This window comes from Periplaneta americana, chromosome 16 (genome assembly GCF_040183065.1).
Source record: "Periplaneta americana isolate PAMFEO1 chromosome 16, P.americana_PAMFEO1_priV1, whole genome shotgun sequence".
NCBI lineage: Eukaryota > Metazoa > Arthropoda > Insecta > Blattodea > Blattidae > Periplaneta > Periplaneta americana.
The window spans coordinates 77,908,329-77,922,875 of NC_091132.1; the positions used below are offsets into that span (position 1 = coordinate 77,908,329).

Genomic DNA, 14,547 nt, shown 5'->3' on the forward strand with positions numbered 1-14,547 from the left:
GAAACTCTTTTACTAGAAGAGTATTCCTTTTCTTAGTACAGATATCGTTCATTACAGTAGGCCTAATGCTCATTCACAATCTTCAGTTGAAATTGAAATAGAGTCTGTAATATGTAACTGGACTCAAGATTCATGAACGCACAAAAGCAACAATATTTCCCTCCTCCTAACATTACACCTGAGCGAGTTTTAAAATAAGAGAATCAGTGCAACAGAATTCTTGATACGCCATATCATAAGTTTAGTGTAATGCGATGGCATCTACGCAAGTTGTTTTCAAATTAGCGAATCTGTGTAGCAGATTTCTTGAGGCGTCATGCCATAAAGTTAGTGTAAATTACATACCATGACGGTATGCAAGCTTGAAATTAACAAATCAAAACTACTCCTGAAGTACCAGATCATGGTTTTCGATAAAAAAAATGAATGAACAAGCGTTTAAGCAAGGGATGTAAAATGCTAGCCGCTACTTTTATGCCAGATATCAAAATCAAAAATGTTTTTCAAATAGCAAACATTCTCCATATCAAAGTATATTACAGACTATTTAAACATAATCAATATATTTTCGAGTCTCTATTTTTTCCGGTACAGTAACAGCGAATTTTTATTTTACAGAGTACGGCGTACCAGCTCGTACCGCCCCAACTACAGGACGGTATTTATGTGAAAAGTTTGATTGCTTTTACGTTTGTTATGTGGAAAAATAACTAAAATATAGAGACTCGTAGCCCTTTCGTTGGTAAGTAACCGAAACTCAATCGACTAACGACGAGTCGGTGATGTAGACATATTCTTCGAAGTTTGAAGTAATGTAACTCTTCGGAAACAGACCGATATCCATAATGATTGTATTCACTACAAATTGCCTCAGAAATAAAATTTATATGAGAGGGAAAATCATAGTGAATAGAGCTGTATAAAAAAGTTGCTAGTCTCTCCTCTTTACTTTTCCTTTCTCTTTTTCTTCTTTCTCCCGTTTACATTTCTCCTCTTTCTCTTCCTCTTTGTTCTCCCCTTTTACTTCTTCTCTTTATTTACCTTCTCCCCTTCAACGTTAGATTCCATATCCACTACGTCACTTGTCCTAGGCAACGAATTATTGACTGTAAGAGATGGCAGAAGTTGAATGTGAGTTCGCAGCACCATAAAACTGGGAACTTCGACTAAGGAGATTATTCTTTAAGCGAGGCGATGGGTGAAATTTCTAATTTCTGAAGTTTCTGAGCTAGTTGGTTCATTTTTGGTACATCTATTCTATTCCACATATGATATATACACATATACATGCTAGAAATTTTCATGCATGTCACCCAGATAATTTCTGACTTATGTCCTTTTTCTTAAAAAATTGGGGCATATTTTCAGATTGTCTCCTCGTTCAAATTTTAAGTATGTGATCTAGAAAAAAATTACAGTAGCTTTGATGTAAGTTACCTAGAAAAGCATATTTTAGAAATGTATCCTTAGCATAGAGAAAAAATTATTTTGTCAAAAGTGTTTCTTTTAATTTTCTAGTACCTATTGTTAAACAAATTATTTTTTTTTAATTTAAGAAGTAATTAATATATAAAAGCTCGACAATGTAATTTGTTAACCATACTCTATGAAACAAGCAGTAAAAATTTCATGTTCCTAGCATCAAAATTGTAAGAGCCTTTAGCCTTCGAAAATGACGAAATTTGCTAAAAAAAGTGTGAAAAAGCAATTTGTAAAATTTGCAAGGAATTAAAGTTCTAGTGTGCCATTTATATTGTGTAATTATTATGCTTTCGAGCGCCGCAGAGCTTTGAAACTTGTTCAACATAAAAATAAGATATTGCTGATTAATTTTACAAGAAAACGAAAATGCGATTTTTGACTGAAAATGATCAAAATTTCACCCGTCGCCCCCCTTAAGGAGACAGGAAGATTTGAAGTCCTTAACATTGCAACACCATCACTAAACCTCCAGGGATTACTATATTTAAACTAATTTTGGAGTATTGAGCATTGAATAGACTAATAATTTCTGGGAAAAGTACACATGATCGAAAGGAAGAATAGGGCGATGCAGAAGGAGCTGGAAAAAGCAAATTCTTAGGGATGGAATAGGTTAAATATCCTAATTATTTATAGTAGATGACGGTAAAAAAATAACTCTAGATATTAGTTTGTAAGATTGTTTGTTTATTGCTCTATCATACTTTGACGTACACATTACAGAAAGCTCAGTATAAAAACTTGTCTCCAGTACAGCAGAATATCCGTTCTCCATAGCAGAATTGACATAATTACAGATTTCAACGGCTGAAAAATGGTTGTTGAATGTAATTTATTTACATGAAATGGATTCAGTACTTCAATAGAAACCTGTTGTACTCGTTACTGATGGTGAGATCTGACGTCTTGGTTTTCATGTTTATAGGTTTAAGTTTTCGAAGTACGGAAAACATTTCCATTCATCATGTGTGAAGTTGAAATCTGTTATTGCATCGCCCACTTAATGGCCTTGGACTCCAACCTCATCGTACTTCTTGTGGAAGATGATCACATCCTTGAAGTACATGTTGGGAGTGTAGAAGTCGTTGCTGTAGATCTTGCGGTCGAAGGGGTATCCCAGAGGCTTGTTGTCGGGATACTTGCGCTCGGATCCAACGCCGCAGTAGCTGAAGGCCTTGTAGTTGTAAGGCTCGAAGTCGTGTTCGTCTTGCTTGACGTAAGGAGTTACGATGACGTAGAAGGTGTAGGCCTGGCCTCCCTTCTTGCCCTTGGGGATCAGCAGGTTCTCTGGGTAGCCGCAGTAGTTGTGGCCCTGGAAGAAGGAATGTGAATATCAGGCCCACTAGTCTATGACAAATTTGTGTCATCAAATTTGAATATGTGGTTATCAAAAAGATTGTAACTCTGAAAGTGAAAACTATGTATCTATGAGTTGTAACAGACTATAGATTTCTTAAATTTTATTCACAGTTTTATTCTTAAATATTTTATCTTCTTTTGAGATAAACGAGATATATGCTACTCACCTTGTCGACGTAGTATTGGCTCTTTCCTTCATACGCCTCTTGCACCTTCTTGTAGAATGTCCTGTAGCTGTCTCTCTCAGGAGCGATGATATTTGAGTCATGGGAGTTGCGTTCAATCACAGTCTTTCCAGCTCCAACTGCGGAATTATTAAAAAATTCCTCATTACATATTTAAAAACATGGCAAGGAACGTCCTATGACCTAATTTTATATCGTAAGCTTCGTAGCAAATGATGCGGTTGTAGCCTGATCACTTGTAAAAAAGAATATCATCTTAATATATGAAGATTTATTGAAATGACACAAAGACAATATAGACTTGTAATAATTTTAAGCTTCTCCTTTAATTTTTGAAACTGCTTTTAACATGTGATTATCATTATCGTTATCATAATAACTGTTGTCAACTACTTTGGAAATTTTCTTGAATTCTGTGAAGTTCAAGATGCAGCATTAGAGATTAATAAATCTTTGACTTCCCGAATATGTTCTTAGAATAGCAGAAGATTAACGTTTAAAACATCACGGGATAAACTGAAGAAAAAGGACAACATCTAGTTCACATTTATGACAGAAATCGAACCTGGATCCATCGGTTATTTAGCTATAAACACTTTTATTTGAGCCAGAACAGAGGACTGAATTATGTAGTTCGAACATAACCTAAATATTTATTATATAAACATTTAATACTATGGATTTGATACTAACAATACTTCAACTGAGAATACTTCTAGTGTTTACTAAAATACTATAAGTAGGCCTATCATATTTTGAGCTCTGTATCAATTAATATTGAATGGTATAAGATACGATAATTGATACTATTTAAGATGTTTCATTGGATGACTCGACATTACCATGGTATGGGAAGCGATCCATCTCTACGAAGTAGTGTCTGCGATCGTTCAGGTCGTATTCGCGGCCCAGGTAGTCGTACTTGGGACCCAAGAACACACGGACGTACACGTCCTGTGCCTTGTCGCTGCTGACCTCAATGTTGTAGGTGAAGGGCTTGTGGTTGAGACGGTACTGGCGAGCGTGGACGTCCACGTTAGAGATCTGATCCACGTTGTTGACGTACACGGCCATATCCAAGCTCATATCGTACTGCTCGAAGTAAGTGTACAGTTTACCAACATCCACATTCTCCACTTTCACACCTTCGAATGCCAACTGTAATCAGAAACATGCTGATTTAAGTTTATTGCTCACCGTTTGTGTTATATATTAATATGATGAAGATTTATCATTACAAATTCCAGAGTAATAATGATTTCAACACATTATTTTCAGTAAGTAAAGTAAATCAATGGCGCTACAGCCCATGAAGGGCCAAGACCGACCAGCCGGCTGCTGGTCTCACGTCCACATGCCGAAGCAGAGGTGGACGATCATCCAACCATAATATAGATATCGTGTGGTTAGCACGATGATCCTCCCAGCCGTTATAGCTCGTTTGCGAAACCGAATTTTCGCTACCTATCGTAGCTCCCCAAGAGCCATGATTTTCAGTACAGAAGAGATGATTATAATAATCTCATTAGATGCTGCAATGCAAGCCTCTTGGTCCCATCTCCACGCCACAAATAAAACTGAATTCATCAACAAATAAACTGTCATTCATGGTAGGCCTAATTATAATATAATATAAATTTCATATAATTGTTGTGTGTTCAATTGAAGGGTTCAGAGCCATAGTGGGCCAAGCGCCATTTGTTAAAAACAGAGAAAGCAAGGGTTAAAGTTAAGTGAATACCATACTTTAATGAAGATTGACATATCATTCAGTTTTAATGTGTATACTTTATATTACTTGCTATATTTTTGCATTGAATTATGGTGACAACTTCATTTTAACCCTTGTTTTCTACGGTTTTAGTAAGTGGAACTTGGCCCACTATGGTTGTGAACCCTTCAATTCTTTATTTTAATTTCAACCGCGATTATATTAATAGACGCCGCTTACACGAAGAGATTTGTGGGAAAATCTTAGTTCTCTTGCAAGAAATGTTTTGGAACAGCTTTTCTTGTAGCCTAATATTTCATTTTCTTCAGTCATGTTATTTTATTATAATTGTTTTGTTATTTTTCTTATTATTATATTCTTGGTTCGGAATATCTACTGTTAATATAAAATGTTTCTTACATATAAATTTGACTTTATGAATGTTATCTTTGCAATTTTTATTAAAATATTAAAAAATATAATTAGATTAAAATGTCAAGATTTATTGTTGTTAGTAAATCAATATAAGCAATCGTTTACTTCCCGATCTCTATTAGCATTTTCTGTCACCGCATTTCATAAGACAATACTTATGTTTGCACGTTGCCAAGTGTTAGGCGTTTTATTCTTGAACACTCTGAAAATCAAACTACAGAAGAGGTGACAATATGTTTTACTGATATCATACGTAACAAAATCTTAGACCATGATTAATTAAAGTTTAAATCAAATAACTAAAGTATGTTATGATTTACACATGTAGTTCGAACTTTCGGGGTAGCTGTAATTTAAACAACCATTGATATTTGAGATACTGAATTCGGTTGAAAACATTTAATATATTTAAAGGGATTCAGACCCATAGTGGGCCAAGCGCCATTTATTAAAAACGGAGAAAGCAAGGGTTAAAGTTAAGTGAATACCATAGTTTAATGAAGATTGACGTATCATTTAGTTTTAATGTGTAGCCTATACTTTATATTACTTACTATATGTTTCCATTGAATTATGGTAATAAATTCGTTTTAAACCTTGTTTTCTACGGTTTTAGTAAATGGCGCTTGGCCCACTATGGTTATGAACCCTTCATTTGTAATATGATAAAGTAAGAGGTTTTGGCTATGTTTCCTTCGATTATATGCGTTGTAACATTTTTATTTACTTTCGCAGGTTTTTATATAAACAATTACCTTCACAGTACTTTTGATTTAGTATAGAGATAAGCAATCATTCTAGTTTATCAGTGTTAATCATTATTTACTTGTCGTATATATTTCTCTAACAATATTCACGTGTTATATAATTTATTTCTGTCAAATTATTATAAAAAATATTAATTGAATCAATTCTGTAAAGTGAATGCTACAAAGAACTTTATGAAAATATCTTCCCGTTTAATACATCACTTACCTCATCGTGAGTGTAACGGGGCAGCCTGTTCTTGTATTTCTGGAAGAGGTGATCCACGCGCTTCCACAATTGATAGAAAACAGGATCCCTCAGGACGGTCTCGGGATGTTCCAACGCACTAGGTGCGAGCTGTAAAGTAACAACTCATAATTATTTTATGAAATCGCAATAAGTAATTAACAGTCATATGAATATAAAATTTTGAAAGGAATAATGCTTTTAAGTTGTTATACACATTAATACAGTAGTATGTTCAATAAATCGATTCATTCTGTATGCTTACCCCCATCTTGTGGTATGGATCTACGATGTGTCCAATCATTGAGTGGTACATATGGTAGATGGAACCGTAGAAATAGAAGTTAGGAGAGTCCATGTTACCCTCGATCATATCTGCAAGGTACTCCATGCCGTGGACATCGTGGTACAAAGAGTGGGGCTTCATATGTTCCTACAGACAAGATAATGCAAATTTTAATTTCTTCCCAAGAACTTCATGTAATTTTTTATATTCTATAAGAAAGTTATATTATGGATTATATGTACAGTATATTTGTACGTACTGCTACAAAAATCTGCACTTTTTTATTTAACACTCTTTCGATTATATGATACAAATTTTGGTTATTTATCTTCTATTGTTGTCTAGTCAGCTGTCTGAAGATAGCTCTGAACCTCACAAGTGATATCAACATGGCACCGCTTATGAGGCAACTAGGCCAGGAGAATTTATCTTCTATAATTATTATATTTGAATAATAATTCTATCTCTGTAATAGTACTTACATCGAAGGCATAACCGAAGTCGATGGCATCTTCAACCCTCTTTTCGTAATTCTTGATGTCGGCGATGTAGTACAGGTCGAAGTTGGTGACGTACATGTTGCTAGGACGCACCGGCATTTCTTCGCCATTGTGGTACCTGAGATTAGGGTTGTACGCACTCTGGAATAAGATTTCACCAATAAAATTAGAATAGAGAAGTTAAAAACCTGATGAACTATCCAGGAAACGAAAACAAATTAACAGTTTGGGGACTTAAAATAAATATGGATATAAATAGAAGGAATTTACAAGAAGGATTACAAAGTAATAGACTGGCTATGATGTTAGTAGTCAGTTTATGTTATGAATATTAAAAATGATATGCAAAGTGATATATATATATATATATATATATATATATATATATATATAATATATTATAGTCGTTTTTCATGAACTACTTATATTTGTAGATATGTTGTTAAGAAATAGGTATTATATTCACCTTGACGGGCTTGCTGTAGTAGAAGGGGTACACATCGGGAAGATCGTTGGAAAGCCTCTCCAGGAAGTAGCGAGCATAGATCTGCTTGTAGGTATAGTAGAACTGCTCACCACGACGGTCGATGTTGTGTCCGTAGAGTGTGGTGTTGTACCAGCTAGGGTAGTAGTAGCGGTAGTACGTGTTGAAGGCGTTGAGGTTCACGTCGGACGTGAAGTAGGCCAGGAGCTGATCCTGATTTCTGAGAGTGAAGTTCACTGGAATGACGTGGGAGTGGTGCTCACCGCTGCCAGCGTCTATCGGAAAAATAACAGCGTAAATGATTGAATTCCATAGCGAACTGCCCTTCTATGGCACTCATAAATATACGAGATTCTGTGACACTGTTTTCCTGTAAATTCGTAGTGAAGAGACACGATAAATGTTTTAGGGATAGAGGAGATGAACTAATCAAGTTAGCAGTGACTTCTTTGTTTGTTTGTTTGTTTCTTTCTTTCTTTCTTTCTTTCTTTCTTTCTTTCTTTCTTTCTTTCTTTCTTTCTTTCTTTCTTTCTCTCCGAGTGAAAAATCCAGACACAGTTATTTCCAACAGACACGCTCTAATATTTTTAATAAAACATTTTCTTACATTATTCTAGTTACCAGCAAGATTCGAATCGACTTTTTCTATTGAAGAATTCTAGGCTTTAGAAAGTCCGTTTCTTCAATATTTCCGATCGTCAATGTCCATTTAGTTTTCTAACGGCTTCTTATTGGACAGAACTTGAGTAAAATTCCGCCTAGTTGCTGTAATAATAATGTGGACAGTGTTTCTAAAAGACAGGTTTTCTCAGAATACTGTGGTATTCTAGGTAATTTCTGATTACGCCAATGTTAAATTATCGATTAATTTTCATAACATCTACAGTATGTATCTTGGTAGTCTTAAAGCAGTCTCTAATATTTTCTCTTTATTTACGAGTTACGCTCGTATGTTTACTTTTAACTTATGTGCTGCATTTTTAGAAGACGAGTTCTCCAACTCTCAGAGGACTGAATTTTCTTTGAATTTCAGATGATATCGCGCAAAAAAATTCTGTAATATCTGCTTTAGTAAGTGTTCGAAACATTTTCATACAGCGGAACTGAACATATATACGAAACCCAAAGATCCTACACGAAATGCTTAAAACACTAGGGCATTCGATAAGTAATGGCAACAATGCTATAAATCAGTGCTCCTAGTGGTGACCATTCAAATATTGTACTACGTAATTGAGCAGCAATTGTTTCATAAATTTGACAATATTGAAAGTCTCGAAGTAGCCGTATTTTGTAAATACAGTTGCAGTTTCTCATTTGTAGTAAAGGTGAGAATAAAAGTGCCTCATAAAAATCCAAGTTGAAAGAGGAAAACGTACAATTCAGTGCTTTAGGGCATTATAAGAAGCCTGTGGGAGAGAAGTTCTACCATACTGAACTATTGCAACTTGGGTGGAAGCGAGGCATTCGCTGAAAATGGAGTACATCGTCTTCGAAGAATTTGGCAACGTATTGTTGAAATGCCAGGAGACTATATTTGAAATATGCAATGTCAAAAGTAACCTAAACAAATTTAGTGTTAAATATTAACTATGTTGCCATTACTTTTCGAATTCCCTAGTATTTAATATCATCTCCCCTCCAAAGAAAAGAAATCAGCCAATATTTTTGGGTTTCGAATTATATTGAAATATTCTACAAGAATATAGATTGCTTCTCTAATTGCCTAAAACAATTTTTTGTAGAAAATGTTTAAATTGGTTTGCTTTAAAATTTACTTGTACTTACTGGCTTTTCAGGAACCCGGAGGTTCATTGCTGCCCTCACATAAGCTCGCCATTGGTCCCTATCCTGAGCAAGATAAATCCAGTCTCTACCATCATATCCCACCGCCTTCAAATCCATTTTAATATTATCTTCCCATTTACGTCTCGGCCTCCCCAAAGGTCTTTTTCCCACCGGCCTCCCAATTAATTAAAATTTACTTGTGTCGAATAATATTTAAAACCATAAGAATTTCGTAGAGCACACCGAGAATATGAAAATTTTATTATTATAATTATTTTTATTGGAATTTGCTTTTATGATCGTCTGTTACATTACATAACAGCAAGTATTCGTTACATTACATAACAGCAAGTATTCGTAATCTATATTCCGTATGGATTTGTATTTTTTTTTTTTCCAGCGGCAGAGCCTTTCACTTTGCCGTTATTGCCTCGACTATGTAAACTGGCTCATAGATGTGACTGACACCGAGAAGCATAGAGCACTTGTTTCGACAGAGTCTATCCAGAGTGTACTCCAGCCGTTGGATATAGATTGCACTCGTAATGAAGGATGATGATGATGATGATGATGATGATGATGATGATGATAAATAACCGTGGAACCGAAGTATCGGGAGAAAACTCCTGTGTTGCCTGGATCACGGACTTGGCCATGTTAAGTTTTAAATTTAGTCTGTATTAACCGGGATTTGAACCCGGTCACCTTTACAGTTAAGTCCAACGCGCTAGCTTTGAGCCATCGTGGCGGTTATTTGTAAATATATTGGTAGGCCTAATTACATTTTGAACTCAGGATCAACATTATTATACCCAAATTATTCGAGAACCTCGGTAATAGGTAATGGACAATAATTATAAAAAAAATTGTTCCTTACTCTTCATCCAGTATTTCTGAGCCATATGGATGACGTCATGGTCGACAAAGAGGTAGGGATAGACTTCATACGGGGGTGGGAGCATGACACCCTGCATGTCGTCACGGTGGAAGACGGCAATGCTGAAGGAATACATGAACATTCCCTCATTCACACGATCACGTGCCCAGCAGGCGGTCTGTAACAGGAAAAGTATTTATTAGGGTCTCTAACTGCATTAAGTGTCCATAGTTGAATGAATTGCCACTTCAATTAATTTTGACAAATAAATTTACATATTAAATATTTTACTTGAAATTTTGAAAACATTTAAATAACTTTCTTAATGCAATAATTGCCTAACATTTTTCAAGTACAGTCGGTTAAATGACTGCTTTAATTGTATTTTAAATCTGTGGTGTTAAGCCAAAAGTTGATATGTCCAACTTTTGGCTTAAAACCACAGAAATAAGATATAAAATACCAATCTTTTAAATATTCAATTTTAGGAATTTAAAAAAATCCCAATATTTGACAGCATTTCTTGCTGTAATAATTTACATAATTCAATATTTCTTATTTTATTTTAGATTTCAAATGATTTCAGTTTGTTTTAGTGATTGATCTTACCTTGTAGAAGGTGTCATAATCGTTGGCGAAGTAGAGCAGGTCGTACAGCATGATGGCTTGCTCCCTGTGCTTCTCGTAGTTTACGGAGAAGGGCTCCCCTCGAGGCAGCATGCCCTTCTTGAAGTACGCCATGAACTGCTTCACCACTCGGGGGTACTGCAAAAGGGAAAGTTTGACGTCCCATTGAGATAAATCTGCCTCATACTTTTTGAGTTTATCAGCTGTTTCTATCGAATTACTATACCGATAGTATTTATCCTTACTGAATTCAGCTGGTGACAACGTCATAACGTCGAGGTTAAATAGTTTTTATTTAATATGATTCATTTCTTCCAGTTCAGATTCTTGTTTTGTAAATTTATTCCATTACAATAAATAAACATGTAATAAAACAAGTTTAATACTTGTTTTTATTGTAAAAATATACCTATACTTTGTGTTAGTCTTAAAATACGGAACAATATTTCGATTTTTCCTCATGGTGATAGATTTTAAAGTGTAGAAAAATGTGAGATATTTGATTGGATGGTGATATTTTTAAAGGCGATTAAAATGGTTTTTATGGAAAATAAAGCCGACAAACTTATCACAGAACCCTCTTCCGAAATGAGTGTGTTTCAGGGAAAATATATCAGCTCTTTCTTGCTCAAGTCTAAATTCAACTGTACTAATCACCAAAATTGTCTGCCACAATACTATAAAGGTGAATATGTTGTTGTTTAGAATTGCCTTCAGCTCACAAGCAAACATTTTTATGAGGGCAGAAAAAAAGTATTTTTTTTCTTCCATCATGTTAATAATATTAAAACAAATATTTATACAAATTTTAACCACTCGAGTGCAATTACGAGCGTCCCCCAGAAAGTAAGTTTCCCTGGCGCTATTTACAGAAAGAAAACACAATTTCATGGATAGATTTATTGAAACAGATATAGATATTGTTGAACTATTTTTCAAGATATTCTCCACTGGAAATGAGACATTTGTCATACTGTGGAACCAACTTTTATATCCCTGTGTCGTAGAAGTCTGGGATCGAACCAGTGTATGACAGCTATCTGTACCTCTCTGTTGATCCCACGGTATGAGAAATGTCTCATTTCGGTAGGGGAATATGTTGAAAAATAGCTCAACAATTTCTGTATCTGTTAGAATATATTTTTCCATGAAATTGTGTTTTCTTTCAATAAACGGTCCGAGGGAAAATTACTTTCTGGGAGTCCTTGTAATTACACTCGAGTGGCCAAAATTTGTATAAGCACTTGTTTTGACATTATTAACACGGTGGGAGAAAAAAATAACTTTATCTGCCCCCATGAGAATGTTTGCTTGTCAGAAAATAAATTCTGAATACCGATTGAATAGGAGTCCACAGATTCTTCAGACTTCAAGATTTTAGACCTTAGTCAGTCAATTAATCATACTCTCTTTTATAATACATATTTAATTACTGTTTCATATAAATTTTATTACCTTTCTTGAACAAAAGGAAATAAATGACAAAGAAAATCAGTAAACTTTAATGGTCACAGTGTATTCTGTGCAGTACATTAAGTTGTGTTAGTTTTGAATGTTCGCTAATGTCAGAATTATAAGTACCTATAAAATTATAAAATCCAATTTCCCAACGTGCAAGGTTTTTCTGCAGTAATAAATATTCATAAATTATATAGGTATTTAAAAAATTGACTTAAAATAGTCCATTGAAACCATAAAAAGGTGGTAGTGATAAAGATTTCTTAGGCTTTCGTAAGATTTAGATTAGTGCTGAAGTTGATCAATCTGGGTCGTGCACTCACCTTGTAGTTGCCGATGTTTGCTTCGATGTCATAGGTATTGCCTACTTCGACCTGATCGTTGAGGATATTGTGTTGATGGACTCTGTGGAACAGTCTCAGCACGTCCCTCTGCTTGGCGAGGAATTGTTTGTCGGCTAAAATTATAAATATAGAGGAAATCAGTAAAATAACAAAGGGGCGAAATAAAAACAATTTTGTCGCCGATTCTGTAAAAGTACTAGCGCGATTTGTTCTAAATTATTTTTTTTCATTTTCAAAAAAAATTATTGAGTTTTTGTATTATTGATTTGAACAAATAAATACATTAATAAAATTATATATTTTTGTATAATTCCATGTACTACCACGTTCTTTTCTGTCGAAAAATGTGTAAAAATTTCCAACCAACACTAGATTATTTTAAAATATAGCGTGAGGCCGAAACTTAAGACATATCAGGAAATACATAAGAAAATTAGTTAACAGTCTATCCATATGAAAAGAACATGAATATCCAATTCATTTCCGAGAATCGATCCCGGCTTCATTGGATTGCGAGCGCGAGAAATACGTTGAGTTACATTTTCATGCAATTTGTATCTTAAAACTGTCTTGCTGATAAGGAGTTTGATTAAAATGGTTTTATAACATAACATTCAGAGTCTGTCAGTGACATATTTAACGACTGATTAATCTCTGGATAATGAAGCAGAAAACTCTCCTTTGTAATTGATCATTAAGAAATTGAAAATGAAGACCATGTCATTCTACTATTGTTACCTAAGCACTAAGTAAAGATAGTAATTTCGATTTCGAAAGATATTTTTCTATTTTTTCAGGCGTTGTTTTCGTGGACATTTTTTATTATCAGCCAGGATGCAAATTAACAGGGGGATGGGGGGATTTCCCTCCTGTTGGAAAGTTATCCCCCTTTCATAAATTCCTATTAATATCCCTGCCAGGGATAACTTCTATCCCCCCTCACAAAATATAATTGTTTTAATATGAGAATATGTGCTTTGTAAAGTATAAACTAATCAAAGAAAATAATATTGATGTATTATCAACGCCGGCAAGCTGACAATAAACAATAACTTAGGAATTACACATCTTATCTTAAACCTGCTTATGGATATAATTATTATTGTAATCAAGATGCAAGACAAGCAACTCAGTGCGACCAAGCGTTGAGCCGTATCAATGAGGGTAATAATAATTTTATGTATGGTATTCTCTATCTAGGATTCTATCCCCTCTCATCAAAAATCTTAATTCGGACCCTGTTATCAGCTATGTATTTTATTGAGTGAGATTTTCATCTAGAAATCGGATATTTATTATGTATTATCATTTTATTGAATATCTTCAGTTTTGTAATGAGTGTGTAGTGTGCGAAATATATTTGAAGTCTAGAAAATATAAATAAAAGAATGTATAAAATGAAAATTTTAAAGTAATTATAGTGAGCAATTTAAAAAATGGGACACAAATGTTAGAAGTTATTCATTAAAATTTGTTGAGTTTATAAGAGAAAGGTTGTTGAAATTATAAGTTATAGGCCTATTAGAGAAAATTATTATTTAGAAATTTCTAGTGTAAGGACTCACCGAGCTGTTTGTAATCCTTGTGATCAGGGAAGGCGGCGCAGGCCACGAAGGCCACAACCGCAGCGAATACCAAAGCAGTCTTCATGGTGGTCGGACAAGTACACAACTTGACGAAGCACAGCCTCAGTTTTTATACTCATCTCTTCACCAAAATACGCGATAAGCCGCGATTCTTACATAACAGAGTTCCACATGTCAAGAGCGTCAGATTATCGCGCTGTTACAGATCTCGGATCGAGCCCCATCGCTTAGGTTTTGCTTAGCAACAGACGTTGGTGATCTTCCAAAATATTGTAATTAATCACGTTTTGCAGATATATGAATTATGTTAAAAACCTATATGGGGAAATAATTCTAAAGCGGATTTCTCACAAAAATTTGATTTCTCTAACACAATTTCACATATGTTTAGCTATGTTCACAAAAATCTTTATCTTTCAATACGGAATGACC

The 14,547-nt window shown here is 34.6% G+C and overlaps 1 protein-coding gene across 1 annotated transcript; it reads right to left on the reverse strand.

The window, feature by feature from the left end:
* Window positions 1-2,148: 2,148 nt before the first annotated feature.
* Window positions 2,149-14,252, reverse strand: LOC138716506 (allergen Cr-PI). Its single transcript, XM_069849648.1, has 11 exons — window positions 14,095-14,252; window positions 12,509-12,642; window positions 10,710-10,865; window positions 10,101-10,278; window positions 7,418-7,710; window positions 6,934-7,092; window positions 6,431-6,598; window positions 6,148-6,276; window positions 3,869-4,184; window positions 3,009-3,145; window positions 2,149-2,794 (listed from the first exon to the last, which is right to left on the reverse strand). The coding sequence occupies exons 1-11, from the start codon at window positions 14,177-14,179 to the stop codon at window positions 2,483-2,485; spliced, it is 2,067 nt and encodes a 688-aa protein (XP_069705749.1). The 5' UTR covers window positions 14,180-14,252; the 3' UTR covers window positions 2,149-2,482.
* Window positions 14,253-14,547: the final 295 nt, after the last annotated feature.